Source organism: Canis lupus, chromosome 4 (genome assembly GCF_011100685.1).
Source record: "Canis lupus familiaris isolate Mischka breed German Shepherd chromosome 4, alternate assembly UU_Cfam_GSD_1.0, whole genome shotgun sequence".
Taxonomy (NCBI): Eukaryota; Metazoa; Chordata; class Mammalia; order Carnivora; family Canidae; genus Canis; species Canis lupus.
In genome coordinates, this window is record NC_049225.1 from 72,492,354 (window position 1) to 72,512,849 (window position 20,496).

At 34.4% G+C, this 20,496-nt stretch overlaps 1 protein-coding gene across 3 annotated transcripts in view; it reads right to left on the minus strand.

Moving 5' to 3' along the window:
- Window positions 1-1,512: 1,512 nt before the first annotated feature.
- Window positions 1,513-20,496, minus strand: part of NIPBL (NIPBL cohesin loading factor) — a 197,659-nt gene continuing 178,675 nt past the window's right edge. For 2 of the 3 annotated variants that reach the window (XM_038535302.1, XM_038535300.1), the window contains 13 exons: window positions 19,715-19,855; window positions 19,528-19,621; window positions 18,937-19,091; window positions 18,334-18,424; window positions 16,694-16,867; window positions 16,104-16,294; window positions 12,801-12,908; window positions 12,131-12,331; window positions 8,504-8,650; window positions 6,428-6,702; window positions 5,152-5,326; window positions 3,056-3,244; window positions 1,513-2,493 (listed from right to left, as the gene is read on the minus strand). In XM_038535302.1, the coding sequence (XP_038391230.1) occupies window positions 2,128-2,493; window positions 3,056-3,244; window positions 5,152-5,326; window positions 6,428-6,702; window positions 8,504-8,650; window positions 12,131-12,331; window positions 12,801-12,908; window positions 16,104-16,294; window positions 16,694-16,867; window positions 18,334-18,424; window positions 18,937-19,091; window positions 19,528-19,621; window positions 19,715-19,855 (2,307 nt within the window). In that variant the 3' untranslated portion in view covers window positions 1,513-2,127. Of the gene's footprint in view, window positions 2,494-3,014; window positions 3,245-5,151; window positions 5,327-6,427; window positions 6,703-8,503; window positions 8,651-12,130; window positions 12,332-12,800; window positions 12,909-16,103; window positions 16,295-16,693; window positions 16,868-18,333; window positions 18,425-18,936; window positions 19,092-19,527; window positions 19,622-19,714; window positions 19,856-20,496 lie in introns of all 3 variants that reach the window. The other variant, XM_038535301.1, reaches the window with a different exon arrangement.

Sequence of the window (20,496 nt, forward strand, 5' to 3'; positions counted from 1 at the left end):
AATTCACGAGGCAAAAGAAGCTGTAACTACTGTGTGCCTACCCCCTAAAGCACACTCTAAACAGGATCCCCACGTATATACATACTAAACATCCTTTAGGAACAGGTTTACTTTCAGCAAGATCATTTCCTTTAATGCCTGATGTTCAATTACCTTAGAGTAGTGAGACAATGACTCCAACTTCAAATTTAAATTCCTATTCTACATTTATAAGGAAATTACTGAATCTGACACTGAGACTCAGTTTTCCTTATCTACAAAAAGGTGGTAACATATTTAATTAGCAGAGTTTTTCTAAGAATTAATAATAGCTCACATGATTGATTGTCAGGCTCATAGTATTCAAAATTGGCTTTTTTCAAAAACTGCATCTTTATTTTTTAGTACTCTACAGGCTGTACTTTATATTTTTATATTTTTTCTAATTACTTATTGATAAGTAACTGTTGTTTTCATAGTCCTTTACTGATTAAACATACTTCAAGGGGGGAAAACCCAATCTAGTTTTGTTCTACAGAGTTCACAGTAAAAAGGAAGTGCAAACATGCAATTAAGTGGATGAAGAAGAGTGGGAAAACATTTCTTTCAAGAAAATGTTCTGAAAGAATTCCACATAGGAAATAGATCCTGAAAAGTTATTTTCATTGTGGTTTAATAGGTGTTCACAAAAAGGTATTTTGTGGCAATGTCACTCTTCCTCACAAATTGAGTATTTTCATTTATTGGCCAATTTCATAAAACTTAACATTCTAGAGGTCAACTTTTGAAAACGAACTTAAAAATAAGCACACATTGTTTAAAAACTTAAATTTGAAACAGATCTTATCCCCTGTAATTTTAGGCATTACTATTTCTGAGCATCAACTATGCAGATCAAATGATCAAATACCCAAATCTCCCCATTTGTAGTAACAAACAACTGCTCCCCAAAGAGGTATAAAATGTTTAGAATAGAAAATGAATAAACATCTCAACTAGTAAAATTACTCCTTTTTCTGCATTAAAAAATAACTTGTGAAAAATGTAATTACGAAGTTGTCATACTCAACTCTATTTCTAAAATAACACACGGCATAATTTTTAACTAAGAGAAATGCTAGTTTCCCAAAATAGCATGATTGTTACCTTTTCCCGAGGTTTAAAAAATAAATATTACCATCATGACATCACTAGAAAGAAATTGAAGCATACAAGGAATAAACTATAGTTTCTTTTTATATCAAAATGTACTCTTGAAAATGTGTTTGGCACAGTGCTAAATCATATATAGTTAATACTAAATATTGCAGGATACAATAAAACCCTGGAGTTAATTGTTTACACCCTCTTATGGGAATGAAAATAATAGATACCAATTATTCAGAATTCAGCCTATACAAACTGTATAAACAATATTTTATGTTTTGCTTTGAAAACCAGTGATATAATAAATTTTACATAAAAGACTGCAAAATAATATAAATGGATTTAAACAGATCTTTACAATAAGAAATTCAAATGGAAACAGACAAGTAACAAAGAGAAGTAAAAAAATTTATTGCAGTATTCGCTCCACCAGATTGCCTGGGGATCCCTTTTCTTGTATTTTTTTCAGGGTGACCTAATACATCAAAATCTACATTTACAAAAACTCCTTCTGCAGATAGGTCATAGATACTGCATGCTTTTTTTTTTTCAACAGAATAAATTATATATCCAGGAGACTCTGCCATTTTACAGCCTGGAAAAAACAATGCTTCCCTGGAAACTGGGCTAAGCTAAAGAAAGCCATCCGCTGCTAGGTTAAACTCCAAGAACACTTTATTAAGAACATTAACAGACTAATTTCCAACATTCACTTGTTTATTTTTTAAACAGAAAGTTTTTTTTCCAAGATATAAACAATTTTTGTTAAACTATAATACAGTGGGAGTAAAAATGAACTGAGAATCTGTTTCTGCTGCACAACAGCGAAGGGAGCTCCCACAAAAATGTTTGCCCAACATTTCCTTCTTTTGTTCCTGCATCCCAGGTTCCATTCTTACTCTTCATAAAACTGATTTTTTTTTTTTTGCCAGAATGTTGATATTTCAAGTTTTTCTGCCTTTTAAAAAAATTCCTGTAAATTTGGCTGCATGTACAAATTCATTAGCTGGAAGTCCCATCCTTGGCGGCATACAGGGATCGTAAAGTCTGAACAACTTTATTAGTCAGCTTATTAGCACTCGTTAGAGCAATTTTTTTGTAAATAATGTCTGACTCTTTAATAGTGTCTACCCAAGGCACCAGTTTGCGGCCATCACGGCGCTTAGCCTCAGTCCAGGAGCCACTGTAGGAGCCTGCCATCCACTGAACACTGAAGCCATTGCTGGTTTTCTGTACTACTCTTGCAATTTGTGGTCGATCTTTGTACTTTGGACAGCAAATAGCGATGACATCCATGACGTCAACACTTTCATTCATCTGTGCTGCCAACTCCGTAGAGTCTGAATTTCGTTTTGACCTTCTCAATGACTAAAACATTGGGGGGGGGAAAAAAGACGAAGTGTTACACAAAAGAATTTTAGTGAAATTTTTGTTTTTATTGCTTTTAATCCCTTGACGCCGGGAGTTGGGATTTCCCAGCACACTTCCATTGCCGGCAATGAGACGCACCGTGACCGCCAGCGCCAAGGGGTTAACATATACTTGTAAAACCATATAACTCTTAATTTGTACCCGTGTCTTTACTCTTATTGATATATAAAATTATATATACATATGAACCATAAAGCTACATAAAACTTAGCAACAATAAAAAAAGATAACACACATTAATACAATCCAAAGAAAAATTAATAACCCTTTATGCTGGATAAGTCTCATTTCTGTTTTTTTTCTTTTTTATTGTCTTTTATGTTAAACTTTCTACAAAAGGATGTATAAATGGTTAAGTAGAGAATCTCTATCTACAAAATGTTTTCTCTCATAAGTATTACATTACTTGGTGTACATTTAATAGACTGACATATATAAGCACATAAAAATCATTTTACGTAATACGCTGCGAAATACGTTGACTCCTCCTCCGCCTCACCCCTGAAGTGCCTCCTCCTCTATCCTCCCCATCACTTTCATCATCTTCTGTCTCTGCTGCTGCATTATTTTTAGGGCTGCCTCCTCCAAGCAGCGAGGTAATTGCTTTGTTCCGAGCATTTGTACTAGCTGACACCTCCCCTTCTTCCTCCTCTTCATCAGGGTCCAGATGTTCCATGAGAAGTTTGAACTACAAAAATTAGATATGAATTTAGTTAAGTAAATAATCTCAAAAAAGATTTTTAAGTCCCTAAATGTTTCTTTTAAAAGTTTTTTTTCCTAAATGTTTTCCAGGCAGCAGTCAGGTGTGGGTAGGCTAAACAGACTAGCTATTGTCCAAGACAGGGCCTGGCAAATATTTTGTATAAAAAGCCAGATAGTAAATATTTTTGGCTTTTCAGGCTATATGGCCTCTGTCACAACTACGCAACTCTGCTATCATAGCGTGAAAGCAGCTAGAGACAATACATAAATGAATGGGCATGGCTGTTTCAAAAACACTTTATTTAAATGGGCAAGGGGAAAAATTAAAAATAAACAGGCAGCCGGGCCAGATATGGCCCATAAGTTTGCTGATCCCGGTCCAAGTCATCAAGCAACCAGATGACTAATAATTACTGATGGAGGGACGCCTGGGTGGCTCAGGGGTTGAGTGTCTGCCTTTGGCTCAGGGCGTGATCCTGGAGTCCCAGGATGGAGTCGCACATCAGGCTTCCTGCAGGGAGCCTGCTTCTCCCTCTGCCAATGTCTCTGCCTCTCTCTGTGTGTCTCTCATGAATATTTTTTAAAAAAGAATTACTGATAGACATTTTTCAAGTTCTCTGTTCCCTCTGCCAAAATAAGAAGATATAAGAGGAAGAAAAAGGATGTTAAACAATTTAAAAAGAGGATGAAAATAATTTTTAGCTTTAGAGTATAAGGTTTGCAGTCTATGAATAATATGAAAAACATTGCAGATTTCATTCTTTTTAAAAAAATTTATTTTTAGAGAGTAAGAGGGAGGGAGAGAAAGAGTGCGTGAGCGGAGAGAGGGTGGGTGGAGGAGGGAAGGAGAGAGGAAGAGGGGAAACAGACTCCTCGCTGAGCAGGGAGCAGAATGCAAAAGTGGAGTTCTGTCTGGCCATGAGGAGATCATGACTTGAGTCATAACCAAGAATCAGACACTTAACTGACTGAGCCACGTAGATGCCCCTGTGTAGGTTTCATTCTTGGTCAAAAATATTATTAGTTATGTTCAGCTAGTTGCTTTAAGTTGATTAAAATAAAAAATATATTTTTTAGGGACAATCTCAAAACAAAACAAAACAAAACTTCATGTTTTTAAACATAAAACTTTACTGTGGTAAAATACACATAAAACTTACCATTCTAATGATTTTAAAATGTTCAATTCACTTCCATTAAGTATATTCATATTGTTGTGTAGTCATCATCACCATCATTTCCAAAACTTTTTTATCATTCCAAACAGAAACTCATTCTGTACCTATTAAAACAACAGCTTCCCCTTCCTTCCTGCCCCCCAGCCCCAGGTAACTCCTATTCCATTTTCTATCTCTAATGAATTCGTCATTTTAAAAGCACATTCTACACACACATTTTCTCACATATTTGTTAACTGGTTATGTATGTAAGGGTATGGTATATATGATACAAATATATAAACCAGTATTATACTTCTGTAAGAATACATGAATAGGTAGTAATACTGGTTGCCAGGAAGGAGAACAACAGAATGGCTGAGGAGGGCAGGAGGATGACTTTTCATGACTTTTGCTCTTATGAACTATAAACCATGTAATCTACTGAATTAAAAAAAAAATCCATATGCGGGCATGGTTTTTTCCTGAAACTTGCCCATAAACTCATTCTCACTAAAATAAAATGAGTAGTGGGCTGGCATTTCCTAAGGCAAAATATGATGCAATGTGTGAAATGGAAAAGGCAAGATTCCCCTAAATCATTAAAACCACATAGAGAAAAATAATCTGAAAGTTCATGAATCTTCCAGGTAAGAGAGAGAACCATCTCCCCCAAAGAATTTACTTTTCATAAAAGTATTATTAGAAGGAAATATATTTTGGTTTTACTACTCACATCTAGATACTGTTTTACTATACTCCTCTTCACATCCTCAGTGATTTTAGAATTAGCCATATCACTCCGCAGGAAGTCCAGTGTTTGTTTGGGATGAAAATGAACTCCTGTTTTCCGGTTTATCGCTTTATCATATACTTTTGCAGATTCAGATGGAGAGTATTTCTGAATTTTACTGTTTTGGGAAAACAAAGGCATTAAAATTTTTTCAGGCATTTATATTGAAAGTGATTGTAGTTAAACTTCATTTACTAATAATTAAACTTTTTGTCATACAGATTTCGACCAGTGAACTTGTACACAAAAATAAATATAATTTTAAAAAGGGAAGTAAAGACATAAAGGCAAAGATTAAAAAGAGTAATATTCTCTCGTTTCCATCAGTATTTGTCTTGAGTAGAGGTATCATTAAACGAAAGTAATTTCTCATGTCTGTTTTGAATACCATGATTGTGACTGTAGAACAGTTTCAATATAAATACTGGTTTACCTCCTACTTTCTTGCCCTCCAACTATTCATCCTCTACACAGCAGCCACAATGTTTACAAATCTGTTTCATATTATTAACAACTCTGGCTTAAAAATCTTCCCAACTTCTTAGCACCGCCCCAAGACCTTACAAGGTTTTACATTATTTTTAATTAGTTGCCAACATTTAACACCATTTGGGTTCTATTGAGTTCAGCTTGGTTGGTCTATTCTTTACTTGCAGCTCTTTAAAAACTTAAATTTGCAATCTATTTTAAGATTATCCTAATTCTCTAATAAGATCTATTTAAGGAAATCAACAAAATAAGTCCTTTCATTTATAATGCAACTAGGGAATGCTTTTCCTCTTTTCAATAAATGAATGTACAAATTGTGGCATATTACACAACAAAATACTATATAGTAACAAAAAGGAACAAATTCCTTCTTTTAAAAGGAACATTTTTTTTTAATAAAAGGAACATTTTTTTTATTTTTTTATTAAAAAAAATTTTTTTTTTAATTTTTATTTATTTATGATAGTCACACAGAGAGAGAGAGAGTCAGAGACACAGGCAGAGGGAGAAGCAGGCTCCATGCCCCGGGAGCCCGATGTGGGATTCGATCCCGGGTCTCCAGGATCGCGCCCTGGGCCAAAGGCAGGCGCTAAACCGCTGCGCCACCCAGGGATCCCAAAAGGAACATTTTTAATATGAAAGTAAATACGCAGTCAAAACTGGGTTTCATGTTTCTTTATAATTTGAACAGGGTAAAGTTTTTTCTCTCATTGCTTATGTGTAACCTTACCTATCAGAAAATCCACAAAGATTCTTCAAATGTTGTTTTAACATCAGAAGCAATAAAATACCCTGGGAGACATTTGCAAATTCAATTAAAGGAGCTGAATTTTCTGGCAAACATTTCATCACTGAATTTATATCATCTTCTGAATCTGAATCTGAATCTGAATCTACACGTTTCCGTGACTTCCGAGGCCTGGAAACTTCTTCTTCACTCTCACTTGACTCATTTTCCTTACTAGGTGATGATTTTCTCTCTTTCCTTTTGTCTTTTACCATTGACTGAAAAGAAAAAAAGAAAAAAAGAAGAAAAAAAAAGGAAAAATAGTAACAAAATACCACTAAAAAAATTATGCTCTATTCACAAGCTTCAAAAAGCATCTCTAAATTAGTATTTTATATGTTGAAACTCTGACTTTCCATAAACAACAATTAGGTTCCAAGACTAAACAAAATCACATAGAATTCACTCTGATTACCCCCTCCCTAAAAGCCCTTATCAAATATCAAAGGGAAACACTTTTGTTATAGGATAGAGGTGAAAGATAAATTGGTTATAAAAGTATTGATTTGTTACATAGGTTAAGCCACTATAGAGAAAAAGCAGTAATCATAATTTAAGTAAGGAAAAGGATGCCTGGCTGGCTCAGTTAGTAGAGTATGTGACTCTTGATCTCAAAGGTCATGAGTTTGAGCCCCACGATGGGCAGAGAGATTATTATTTTTTTTTCAGAGAGATTATTTTTAAAAAATAATACTGAATATAATTTAACTGAGGAGAATATAATAGGCTTGAACACCCCAACTTTTACCAAACTCTCCCTTTTAAGAACTTTTCAATAAGATAATATGCAACTTTTCTTAAACAGTTAAATTCTATGTTTTTTTTTTTTTTTTTGTACTTTATGAAACTGTTAGCTCTTAAAAAGAAATAAAGTTAGCTGGATTTAAGAGAGGGAAAAGACCAGATTACAAGGCAATTATTAAAAATGTAACTATTAAAGAAGAAATATAAAACCCGAGGAACATTTACAAGTATGTTCACAACAGTAAGTGAAGTAAAATAAGATAATATGATGACTAAAGATTCTGGGAAATTATTAACTTCTCAAACTTTAGGACCACCTTCGGTTCTGTTAAAAATGCAGACGGTTTCAGCAGGTGTAGGGTGGGGCCTGAGGTTCTGTAGTTCTAACAAGATCTCAAGTGAGGCCAGTACTGCCAGGGTCTTGGTGCACACTTCAAGCAGCAAGGGTTTAGTTACTTCTGTAATTCCAACCCTTGGGTGTTATAATAATCTCCCTCATTTACTAGTGTGATCAAGTGGAGTTCTGAGCACAACAATTTTGTAAAATGAGATCTACTTGTATCATCAGGTACATGAAAATATTGTAATTAGGTTTTAAATAATTTACTGTGTGCCTATTATGTCTTTAAATGCCATATCAGGTGCTATTACAATGAAACCAATTATATTTCCTCCTAAAAACCATAAGAGAAGACATAAGGTTTATAATAAACTCGGTAAAGATTCTGGGCACGCAATATACCAACTCCATTATGATGTTAGGTGTTCAGGGATACAGAAATCAACAGTATTACACATTTTCTGTTTTTCCATATAAATAAGCTATCTATCTCTATTTATATCTCTTCAAGTATACTACTGTAATCTATAGCATTACCAGATTTACAGAATAGCAAGGTGCTTTAAAATGGGGTTTAAATGAACATATGAATGAACACCAAACACTTAAGATCAGTGCTTAAAGTAAAAGAAAAAAAGAAGTGGGATGGCTTATCAAAAGAACAATCCATATATAAATAAATATACATATATATGTATGTATATATTCCACTTAAATGATCTGGAATGGAATGGTTTTAGATCTTTCTTAATAGACATGAAATGGCAACCCACTTCTTCTCCCCAATTCAAGCACTGCCCAGATTTTAATATATTCATTTAGAAAGACTTTATATACCTGTGAAAAGAAAAAAAAGAACAATGGAAACAAAACAGTGAAAATAGCATGCCTACACTTTGACAGATGCATTAAGAATAGTAATGTGTGTAACTTACCTCCTTGAATGACTGCAGTAGGTTACTACCAGAAACTGAGAGTGTAATGTCTATATGATGCATTATAAACAACGGCTCTTCCTGTGTCTGGTATGGAAAACAGGCTAGATTGTCTGCTATATACAAGAGCATATTCACTTCTGTTTTCTGTAAATTTTAAAAAAAGGTACACATGTTTAGTGGATAATCTAGAAATCCATCCAAAAAGCCTTTTCAGACAAAAAAATATTAGAGGGCACTTTCACCTCAGTTAATGTTTCAGAAAGAGAAGGGTAAGGGAGGGAGGGAGAGAGCAGGGGAGGGAGTTAAGAAACAGGGATGAAGGGGAACAGAAATGGATTTTATAAAATAATCTTATACCCATTTTAAGAGATTTCATAATGACTTATACCATGGACCTTAAGAAGGGAAGAGGTGAAATTTTTTAGTGTACCCCAGTGGAATTCCCTGAAGTTTTCTCAGAGTATATGGAATCTTTATGATAAATCCATACCACATCAGAAAGTATACATATGAATTCATAGTGATTTGTCATTGTGCTTCTAAGACTTTAACCCATATGGAGATCAGTTACACACAGTTACTATTCTGCCCTAAAAAATAAGCACGAATCATAGTACTAACATGTAGGTTAAAAAAAACATCATAGTAACACGTAGGTTAAAAAAACATTAAAGTTCGTGTATTCAAAAAACATTTGTCAGTTTCCTCTATGTACATAACTCAGAATACCAGTCGTTCTGACAGGGCCATTCCATAGTCTCACATGATAAAAACTCTGATAGGCAAAATTTAAGGCAAAAGTTATGGCTACTACTAGTTGTTTGCTTTAAAAAGAAGTAACAGAGACTTTCAGCATTTCATAATCATATAAAATATAAACAGAAGGGCATATTAATAAATTCCTTTAAAACACTTAGAGCTTAGGAAAAAAAAGAAAAAGAAAATACAGCTATCAAAACACACTCCCTCTGCCATCTCACCTATCCTGCCATGCAAACAACACAAAATCCAATGGTGGCATGAGCAACAACAAAATCCCATAGGACAGAAGCAATAAACTTTCCATCACTCTATTTTTTATTTTTAATTATGTATCAACACCCATGTGTTGAAAGTTGGGGAAATGCAGACATAGAACTCCACCATGTCTATTAGTTTTAACACTAATTTATATATATATATATATATATATATATATATATATATATATATATTTTTTTTTTTTTTTTTTTCCTCCTAAAACTGAAAATGTTCAGGACTACTCTGAATAAACCTTTTTAAAACTGAAATTCTTCAACTTTGTTCATAAATTGTTCAACTTTGTTCATAAATCATAAAACTGAAATTCTTCAACTTTGTTCATAAATTGTTCAACTTTGTTCATAAATCATAAGTCCTATATTGCTCTTTCCTTTCAAAAATCAAATTTCTTAAAAGAATCTTAAGCTGCTCCTCCCATGTCTTCCCCACTATTCTTCAATCATAATCAAGCTTGTGTTCCCCTACTGCTTGACTGCTGCCATCTAATCTTGTCCCATTTCTTTTTTAAAAATATCTTATTCTCCTTGACTTTTTTTAAAAAAAGATTTTATTTATTCATGAGAGACAGAGAGAGAGAGGGGGGGGGGGCAGAGACACAGGCAGAGGGAGAAGCAGGTTTCATGCAGGGAGCCCGACATGGGACTCGATCCCGGATCTCCGGGATCACGCCCTGGGCTGAAAGTGGCGATAAACCACTGAGCCACCTGGGCTACCCTTATTCTCTTTGACTTCTGAGTAGCACTGGACGCTACTCTCCACCCTTTTCTTCCTGAAACTTTCTTCTTAGTTTTCTCTTCCTACCTCTTTGATTACTCCTCTTTCTATGTCCTTCTCAAGCCAACTCCTTTTCAACAATCCTATTATTTCCTCAGGTGCTCAGGACAAAAACATTCCAGTTATCCATTGACAATTCTCACACAGCCTCATTTAATTTATTACTTCTTCACAATACTTCTTTCCTTTCCTACTGTCATCAAAATAGATCAGTCCCTGGTTACCTCCAGGATGAACACAATGCTAAGAAATACATGTTCCTAAAATGCTCTTTGGCATCTGTCCTCATCACTTTATTCAAATGCTTTTTTTTTGGTTTTTCACTGTCTACAAGATCCTCCATAAACCAAGCTTCATTATGACCTTTCTGCTCCAGTCAAATAACAGTCTATTCATTATTTCCCACACATTCTTATCTTTGTGCCTTTATTACATTTTTATCCCTTGCTAAAGTAGTAGATCTATCTCATCTAACCCAGGCCTTCAGTCATTTGTTCCTCCTCTGACATCCTTTGTTGGAAATAGTCGGGAGACAGCACTGCATTATGATAGCTGAATTTCCAGCTTAGCATTGTGCATGCTGGGTGGACAGAACATTGAGCTAATGACATATAGGAGGCAATGAAACCACACAGGAATGAAGCTTAGGAGACAAGATAAGGATTAGGGTAGTATCAATAGTATAAACCACCTGAACTCAGAATATGCTAATCTTAACTATATTTACTTCCTTTAAATTGTGTCCTATCTCCGTAACTGGAGGGAGGTAAGATCCTGTGAGGGCAAGATTACTGTATCATACCATTTCCACTCTTAGAATGATGTCCTACACACAATGAAAACTTAATACTGATGATGATATGATGATGGTGGTGGTGATGATGATTAAATTATATTCCAAGTATTTCTGAAATAGATGCTTATAATATTTGCTAGATATCAAAAAATTTCATGTAGTCCTTAAAAAAAAAAGAGGTCTAGTAAGGCATCTATATTTGGCAATTTAAATTTTGTTTTATTGAAAGAAAATCTGGTTCAGGGATAACAAAATCAACTTATAAGTGATTAAAATACAAAAAATACTCCAAACGCTTTTTTTGTTCTTTTCAAAGCTTTATACACACATAGACTAACTGGTAAGCTCTACGTGGGCAGATGTTACATCTGTCCTATTTACTATTTTAACTTCATCTCTTACCACAATAATTACCACACATGGTAGTACTGAATAAATATTTGTGTAAAGTGAATAATAAATTAAGAGGTAAGCTTAAAGAATAGGACACGCTATTTTCTTGGCTTATGGTCCTGGTCAGTGCAACTTGTGCAATAACCCAAAGGGTCAAAATTGTAATTACACAAAAGTGGGCTCTTCATTAAGGAAGTTGAATAAATAAGGATTTCAGCAGCCAAAAACCTACAACAGTTATTCTAACAATATTTGAGTGTGACAGAAATAAGTGAAATTTCACCTTATTTATTGAAGTAACCTATCCCCACCCCCCAAGTGATAGTTTAGTGATATAGCTTATTTAAAGTTATGCTTAAAGGAAGTGTTATTAAAGTTTATAAGATACTCAGCATGGGGATACAATGATACTTTATCCCTCACTGTATTTTACACATGCAAAATTTCCCCTCCAAATTTGACTACATACCTTGAAATTAATATACAAGATGTAAAAAACCCCATTTAATACAGTCACTATTATTTACTAAAATGGTAATATTTTCAAAATAGTGACTATTTAAGGCATAAAATTTATTAGAACATTTATTTTCTTAAAATAGTAAATTTTTTATGCTTACAGCTGTGTCATCAAAGAGGTTGAGTAAAGAAATTAGAAAGGCCCGTCTGTGTTGGCGGTTTCCACGGATCATGGAGTAAAGGTGAGAACACAAAGCACTAGAGGACTCATCTTGCCTGAAACCCCTTACAGGATCTTTTAGGCATGTGTTGATTGCTTGTTGTACCTGGTAAGACATCTTCATACCAGCCACTGCTTTCATCTGAAATCAATAAAAGCCTCGTTATCGAGATGGAAATTAAGAGTCAAATTAAAAATATACTTTGAAGAAGCTAAATCCACTGTTTGGCTTTCTCATTTAAAATAAAATCACAGGACACAAGTGCTGGAATGAACATCAAAGATCATCTATTGCAACCCCCTCATTTAATGTAAGAAAAAAATCAAGACCCAGAAGAGCTGTTTCTGCCAAGATCACACAGTGAAGACTAGAACCCATGCATCCTTATTTATTCGGGCATGCTTGCTGGACTGTCATCTCTAGTTCAGTCTTAGAAGCTAATCTTAAACAAGAATAAACACCTTGGGTGACAAACTTAGTTGCATGTTTAGAAATAAATACTAAGCAAAATATTTTATGCTAATTTGAATATGGGCAGGACATTTGTCAAGGAAATGGTATACCATAGAAAGATGTTTAAATTCAGGTTATACAATTTAAAAACACATACATGAATGAATCCAGCATATTTTTTGTCTATTTCCACAAGTTGCTGATCAGCCTTGTTCCTCATAGCTGGTTCTGGGTCTGTTCCCATAGCAATTAAATATGGTACACACTAAAATAAAAATAAAGGTATTCTTTTAGTGCAATAAATAAATAAATAGGATTTATAAGGCATCACAGTGGTAAAAGCTCTATATGTATCATGACATATATTAAAATTCACTGTATATCTAGGGTATATGTATTTAGTTTTATAGGCCTTTCTACAAATGTCATATCTTAGTGTTCTTTTATTTTTTTAATTAAAAAAAATTTTTTTTTTATTTATGATAGTCACAGAGAGGGGGAGAGAGAGAGAGAGGCAGAGACATAGGCAGAGGGAAAAAGCAGGCTCCATTCCCCGGGAGCCCGACATGGGATTCGATCCTGGGTCCCCAGGATCGCGCCCGGGGCCAAAGGCAGGCACTAAACTAAACCCCTGCGCCACCCAGGGTTCCCTTAGTGTTCTTTTAAAAATGACTAATCTGGGGTGCCTGGGTGGCTCAGTTGGTTGAATGTCTTCCTTTGGCTCAGGTCATGATCCTGGGGTCCTGGGATGGAGCCCCACATCAGGCTCCCTGCTCAGCGGGAGCCTGCTTCTCCCTCTCCCACTCCTCCTGCCTCTGCTCTCTTTCTCTGTCAAATAAATTTATAAAATCTTAAAAAAAAGAGAGATTTATCTTAAAGCAAAAAAAAGTGATGAAGCGTCAACAAAAATAGTGATGTGGTGAAACTGAAACAATTTCAGTGTGAAGTAAAGGTTCTTTAAACATAAAGAGCTCCTACATTAAGAATATCTGTTTAAGATTATGACATAATACAAATATATAATCCAATAACTTTTCAAGTTTGACTGAATTTGCTATGTAAAGATAATGTAGGGCAAAAAGTAACTTGTCTTCCATATTCAAAACTAGGAAGATATAAAATTTTCCAAAACACTGATCTTATATAGAGCTTTAATGATCAGATAGTCTGATAGCTAGTATTTTGATAATAGCCTTATTTACTGGCTTTCTTTCTTTTTTAAAAAAAATATTTTATTTACTTATTCATGAGAGACATAGAGAGAGAGGCACAGAAACATAGGCAGAGGGAGAAGCAGGCTCCATGTATGGAGCCTGACATGGGACTCTATCCCGGGTCTCCAGGATCATGCCCTGGGCCAACGGCGGCGGCTAAACCGCTGAGCCACCGGGGCTGCCCCTACTGGATTTCTAAAGTCAAAAAACACCTTTTTAAAAATATATTTTATTTATATATTCATGAGAGACAGAGAGAGAGAGAGAGACAGAGACAGAGACAGAGAGACAGAGAGGGGCAGAGAAACAGGCAGAGGGGGAAGCAGGCCCACACAGGGAGCCTGACGTGGGACTTGATCCTGGGACGCCAGGATCATGCCCTGTGCTGAAGGCGGCACTAAACTGCTGAGCCATCCGGGCTGCCCCTAATACTTTGTTAAATGAATCTGAACCAGTAGTGAGACCTGAAAACAATAAACAGATAAACAAAAACTAGTTTAAAAATATGTCAACACAGCAACAACTGAAAAGGATGATCATGGATTAAATCCTGAATTGGGGGAGAAAGTCCATAAAGAATATCATTGGTTTGGGGTGCCTGGGTGGCTCAGTCCATGAAGTGACCAACTCTTGGTTTCAGTTCAAGTCATGATCTTTGGGTCATGAGATTGAGCCCCATGTGAGCTCCATGCTCAGTGACGAGTCTGCTTATAATTCTTTCCTTCTAATCTCTCCCCCTCTGCTCCTGCCCTGGCTTTACTCTCTTTCTCTAAAATAAATAAAAAAATCTTTAAAAAATAAAAGAATATTACTAGCTTAACTGGCAAAATTTGAAAATGGAGTGTATATTAGATAATATTGTATCAATTTTAAATCTTCTGAATTTGATGACTGCATTTTGGTTTTGTAAGAGAACGTCTTTGTTCTTAGAAAATATTTATGCTGAAGTGTTTAGAGGTAAAGAATTATTGTGGTATCTCAAAATTACTATCAAAAGATTCAGAAAGAATTGTGTGTATGAAGAAGGAGAGAAAGCAAATACAGCAAAATCTTAACATGTGGTGAATATAGGTGAAGAGAATACAAGGGGGTTTGTTGTACACTCTTGTAATATTTTTGTATGTGTGAAATTTTAAACGAAAGTTTAAAAAAGCAAATATAATAATAAAAAGTATAACTAACTAAGGCCATTCAGAGTATCAGCAAAGAATCCTAAGTATCTCAAAAATTTAAGAGTCTCAACATACATTTTATTACATGATCTTATTGATAATGACCCTGAGTCATGAACTGGCTAAATATTCAATAGTGTGTTTTACTTTGGGATATAGGGAAGAATATAACATATTCTCATATAGCATATATTAGAAAAAGTTCTTTTTTTTTTTTAAGAAAAAGTTCTATAATAGCCAAAATAAAAATTTTTTTAAAAGATTTTATTTTTTTTAATTTTTATTTATTTATGATAGTCACAGAGAGAGAGAGAGAGAGAAAGAGAGAGGCAGAGACACAGGCAGATGGAGAAGCAGGCTCCATGCACCGGGAGCCCGACGTGGGATTCGATCCCGGGTCTCCAGGATCGCGCCCTGGGCCAAAGACAGGCGCCAAACCGCTGCGCCCCCCAGGGATCCCCAAAATAAAAATTTTAAAGGATACAGGCTTTTGGTTATTTAACAAATTCCCTTCTATAGCTGATGGTACTCTCCTGAACATGTCAGATGGATGGTGTACATACTACTACATCAGCATTAGCTGCCTATCCTTAGTGAAGCTAATATGTCTTTATTATGTCAGTCCTCATATTAACGCTTTGAGGTATTAAGTAGTTGGTATTATTTCCAATTTACAGATGAAGGAACTGAGCTTAGGTAATATAATTTACTTTTTCTATGGGTAAAACCTACCCTGCTTACCAGTCTTAACCCCAATTAACTGTCTCATTACAGGCTATGGGTTCTTATAGATATGACTCATTATGGATTAAAACAAATCATCCCTACTTCAAAAATTGATTCCAAATTCATATTCTACCAATATAAGTTAGAAATTTGTTCAAGAGACAATATTGTGAATATATGCGTATTTTAAAGTAATTAGAAAACCCTGGAGATGGGATTCTTAAGCATTTAGGACAAAAAAAACTTAACAAGTAAGATAAAAAACTACTTTTCTCCAATCACAATGTCATCAAATGGTAACAAATCTGGCTCTTTTAAGTAAGCGCTGCTGCTATAAAACATACTTACTTGAACTGGATGAATAAGACCCTGGTTTAGGGTCAATGCAATGACATTCAGGGCAAAGTGGCGTACACTTGATTGGGTGTGAAAAAATGCTTCAAGCACCTGTTTGAGGTAAAGCTGCATGATGGAACTACTCATCCCTGAGGATACATCTCCCATTTCTTTTAGATCTTCCTGTTTTGCAACTTTCTTCCCTACATAAGGAAGTAAACATATTAAGAACATGTATATTAACTTTACAAAATACATCAAATTAGGCCACAACAAAAAGCACAAAACCATAGCTGGCATACTTGTTCAATGGCTCTTAATCTTGTGTGTATGTCTTTGTCAGAGGCACCTTTGAGAACCTGAGAACTATAATCTCTATCTGACTGCAAAATGTTAATATCTGCATTATACATTAAATTTTAAAAACTATTTTAGGGAGTTTATAAATACCCTAAAGCCTAACTATGGACTTAAGGACTCCTTTTTAACGAAATTTCTTCATATAATAGATAAATAAATTCAGGTGTCCAGATTAAAAAAACAGTTATAGAATATTCTAACTCTAGTCACACTATGAAATTTAAAAATATATTTTTACTTACAGTCTCTATCTGCTTGTTGCATACGTGTATCCTCTTCTTGTAGGTAGGTCTGGAGGTTTTTTAACACTTGTATTTTTAAATTTACTGAAGAGTTCTTATCAGATAAAATGTTATTATATAGATTTTTCACCTCTTGCTCAAACATTAGACTTGGATGTTGAATAAAGGCAAATCCTAAAGACAGAAAAAAAATCTTGATATATTCGTATTAAAATTAAATATAATACTTAATGAAAATGTTGATACATTATTTAAAGAGCTCCTTATTTCAAAAATTAAAACTTAAAATGACTGGAAGAATATATATGCTAGTGGCCTTACCCAGAGAAGTATTAGAGCAGGTACTTCTTTCCCCATGAATTAAAAACAAGAAATTGCATTTCAAAGGAGAATTTCACACAAGAGGAAACCTTGAGGAGGGAGCAGGGCCTAGTGGCTAGGGGAGTGGATTAGGAGTCAGGTGTCTTGGGTTCTATTCCTGGTCCACCACTGACTTGTAGTGTGACCTTGAGTGAGTCACATAATCTCTCTGTGCCTCAATGCTCCATCTGTAAAATGGGGACAATAATATTTACCACCCACCTACCTCAAAGGGATGTTTTCAGGATTTAAGAGGTAATGTCTGCAAACATTTTTTAGATCCCTAGCAGAAGGTACTACATTGGTATTATTAAAAAAATAATTTAAAAAATATCCAGTTGATGAAACAATAATTCTACAATAAACTAGAGCTAACAATATCTTCCATTTATTTTTTATGGCATTATAATTAGAAGCCACAATGCTGAATCCTATAACCATAAGTTAATAAATAGCAAAATAATACTATTCATGTTTTTTGTACAAAATGCTTATTTATGTAAGACAAGATGAAGATCCTTAATGATAGCAAGTGTTACTGATGCCAAATAACAAACTAAACTCAAAGCATAGAGTGATCAGATAACTAATCCAAGGTCACACAGCATAATGTAACATGGCTCAAGTAAGATGTCATTTATTAACTGGTCTAGAGGCACTATTTTCTATATAGTGCTACTTTTTCAAGTCAAAATTTATATTATTTGTTCTCTGAATTAACATTATTAAGTTTTGCCACTTTATATAACTTATGTCCAGGCTGAATATTCAAAGGTACATTTGGCTTGAAGGTAACACTGTAACAATATAACTCCCTAAAGTAAGTGATATATGAATGTTTAATATATTTGCTATAGGTAATTTTCTGAAAGGGATGAAGGAGGAATAAGACACTTAAGATTTAAGTTTATTTAAAGAAATCAGTAAATATTTAGTGAGGTTTGGGCAAGTAAAAACTTATTAATCATTTTTGTTCAAAAGACTAATATCAACCAATTGCTCATGCATATTAAATTATAAAACTTGCTAATGTTACCAAAATAAAGTTTCTCTGACGAACAGAGAAGTTACATGACTTGCTGAAGGTCACCCAGAAAGTCACTGGCTGAGCCAAGAATGGAACCCAGGTGTCTTAACCCCTAGTCCTATTTTCTATATACCAAATCCTACTGTGAATGGAAATATACTTAAATAAAACAACAGTTTAGACTCACATTATTGTAAAATTTGCTCAACCTCTCAAACAATCAAAACTATAAAGAAATTTAGACTTAACTCACCTAGACCAATGATAGCTTTCGTTTGTACCTCTTCATCTGAATGTTTGGTAAAATACATCAATAGTTCAAGTACTTTATCCTTTATATTAACCTAAGGGGGGGGGGAAACACATTAAAGTGTATGAAGAAGAGTAACTTTGATCAGTTTCAACTATAAAGGGAAAAAAAACCTAAACACAATGAAAATTTCCGCATAAAAACTTTACTGAAGAATAAATCACCAATATATTTATAAATCCATTGATTTTAGAATAGTGACATCCAAAATAAAGGTCTGTGACAAAGAAGTTTGTGTCAGAATACAAATAACATACTGCTCCTTCATTGAGAAAGTTGAAAAAAAAAAAAAAAAAGCTGCTTACCCAGGGTGCCTACTGTTACAAAGCTGATAGAATTTGTGTAATCTTGTTACCAACCAGTAAAAACAGTTCCTGGATCAGAGGCCAGTCTAAGGACCGTATTTTGGGTAGCACTGTTTCAGAATTCTCATTAAACCAGACTACTCTAATACTGCTTTCATCCTGGGTCATCAGTAATTTTCAGTTCACAGGGTCACACAGTTCTTTTAGAGCATACTAAAGTAATTAATGTTAGAATCTTTACCTTACTGTTGCCTTTAAAATCTTCTAGATCAAAATCAAAATGCCGACATAATGCTCCAACAGTGAAAAGAGATCTGAGAAGTGCTGGTTTGTTTGTTAAAAGTGAGGTGTTATTTGGGTCTTCCTGGTGTTGACTTTTTAATTTTGAAATGGCACCTAGTAAAGATAAGTAGTATTTATTTACAATAAACCTTTTATCCTTGAATTATTATCTTCAAATAATTACTGCTAAGTTGTTAGGATTAAATTTTATTAATTAATGGTTCTAAGTGTCATGCACATGTAGAATTACGAGGGCATGCCTTACAGCCTAAAAGAATTAATGTAAGAAAAAAAATACTTAAGTTTTATTTTACATAGTGGGCAAAAAAACTTAACATTTACTTATGAGGTAAATTTCTGAAGTAATTATATTGAGTTCCTAAGGAAACACAAAAGGTACTAGAAAATTTGTTTCTGAGAAAGGACCAGAGGACAATCACACCTCTTAAAATTCCCTCCATGCTGTCTTTATCAGCTGTGTTTTTAAAAAGGAGCTAGACATACTACAGGATGTAGCAGACTAATTTTAAAGCCTAGGCACTGAACTTACCATAGTATCTATTGAAACAGGCCCATACAAATTTAAAATTTTGTGTCACTTTATTTACAACTGCCCCAAGACAGCTCACACAATGTTGTACTACCTAAAAGATACAGAAAATGTTATGGTTTAGACAAAAGTTAACGACAAAGGTCTTTTATATAATCATTACAAATAGGGTAAACTGAATGCTTACAGTCATGCCATATTTGATGATAAGCTTCATTAAATCTTCTTCAATAGTGGCAAGGAAAGTTTCACTTGGATGCTCCATCAGTGGTACAACCAGCTCTAGGATTTTTGCAACATTGCAGATAACCATGAAGTCATTTTGTGTCTACAATGATAAAATTAGTGCTTTAAAACACCAAAATCTAACAAGAAACTATATATACCTTTATGTATTTCGGTACTGAGGTATTACATATGTAAAGTTTCAGTTAAAAAAAAAAAAGACTTTTAGAAAAGAGCTTTTTTAAGGTATGGAAGGAAGAACATCAGACAATGTCAGGAACTTGGATTCTAGCTCTGCCACTAACTTACCATGTAACCTTTGAGTCGTTTAATCACAATGCTACAGTTATTCTTTTTTTCCCTAAAATGCAACACAAGCCAATTCTGAACAAAGGTGTTTAAATACTGAATATTTTACCAAGACTGATACTGTTTTTACGATTAGTATTTTTCAAACTGGTGTATGTTAACCTAGTAGTACTCAGTTGCAGGGGAGAGTCTGTCCCCACAGGATATTTGGCAATATCTGGAGAAATTTCTGGTTGTCACATTAGGGGAGTTAGGGGGTACTTTTGATATATCCAGTGGATAGAGGTCAGGGATACTGTCAAGCATCGTATAATACACAGAATAGTTCTTGACAAGAAAGAATAATTCAGCCCTCAGTATCAATTGTGCTGAGGCTGAGAAGCCTTGTATTAATGCTTTTTATGAAGATGCAAATACAGAATCCCAAAACTAAGT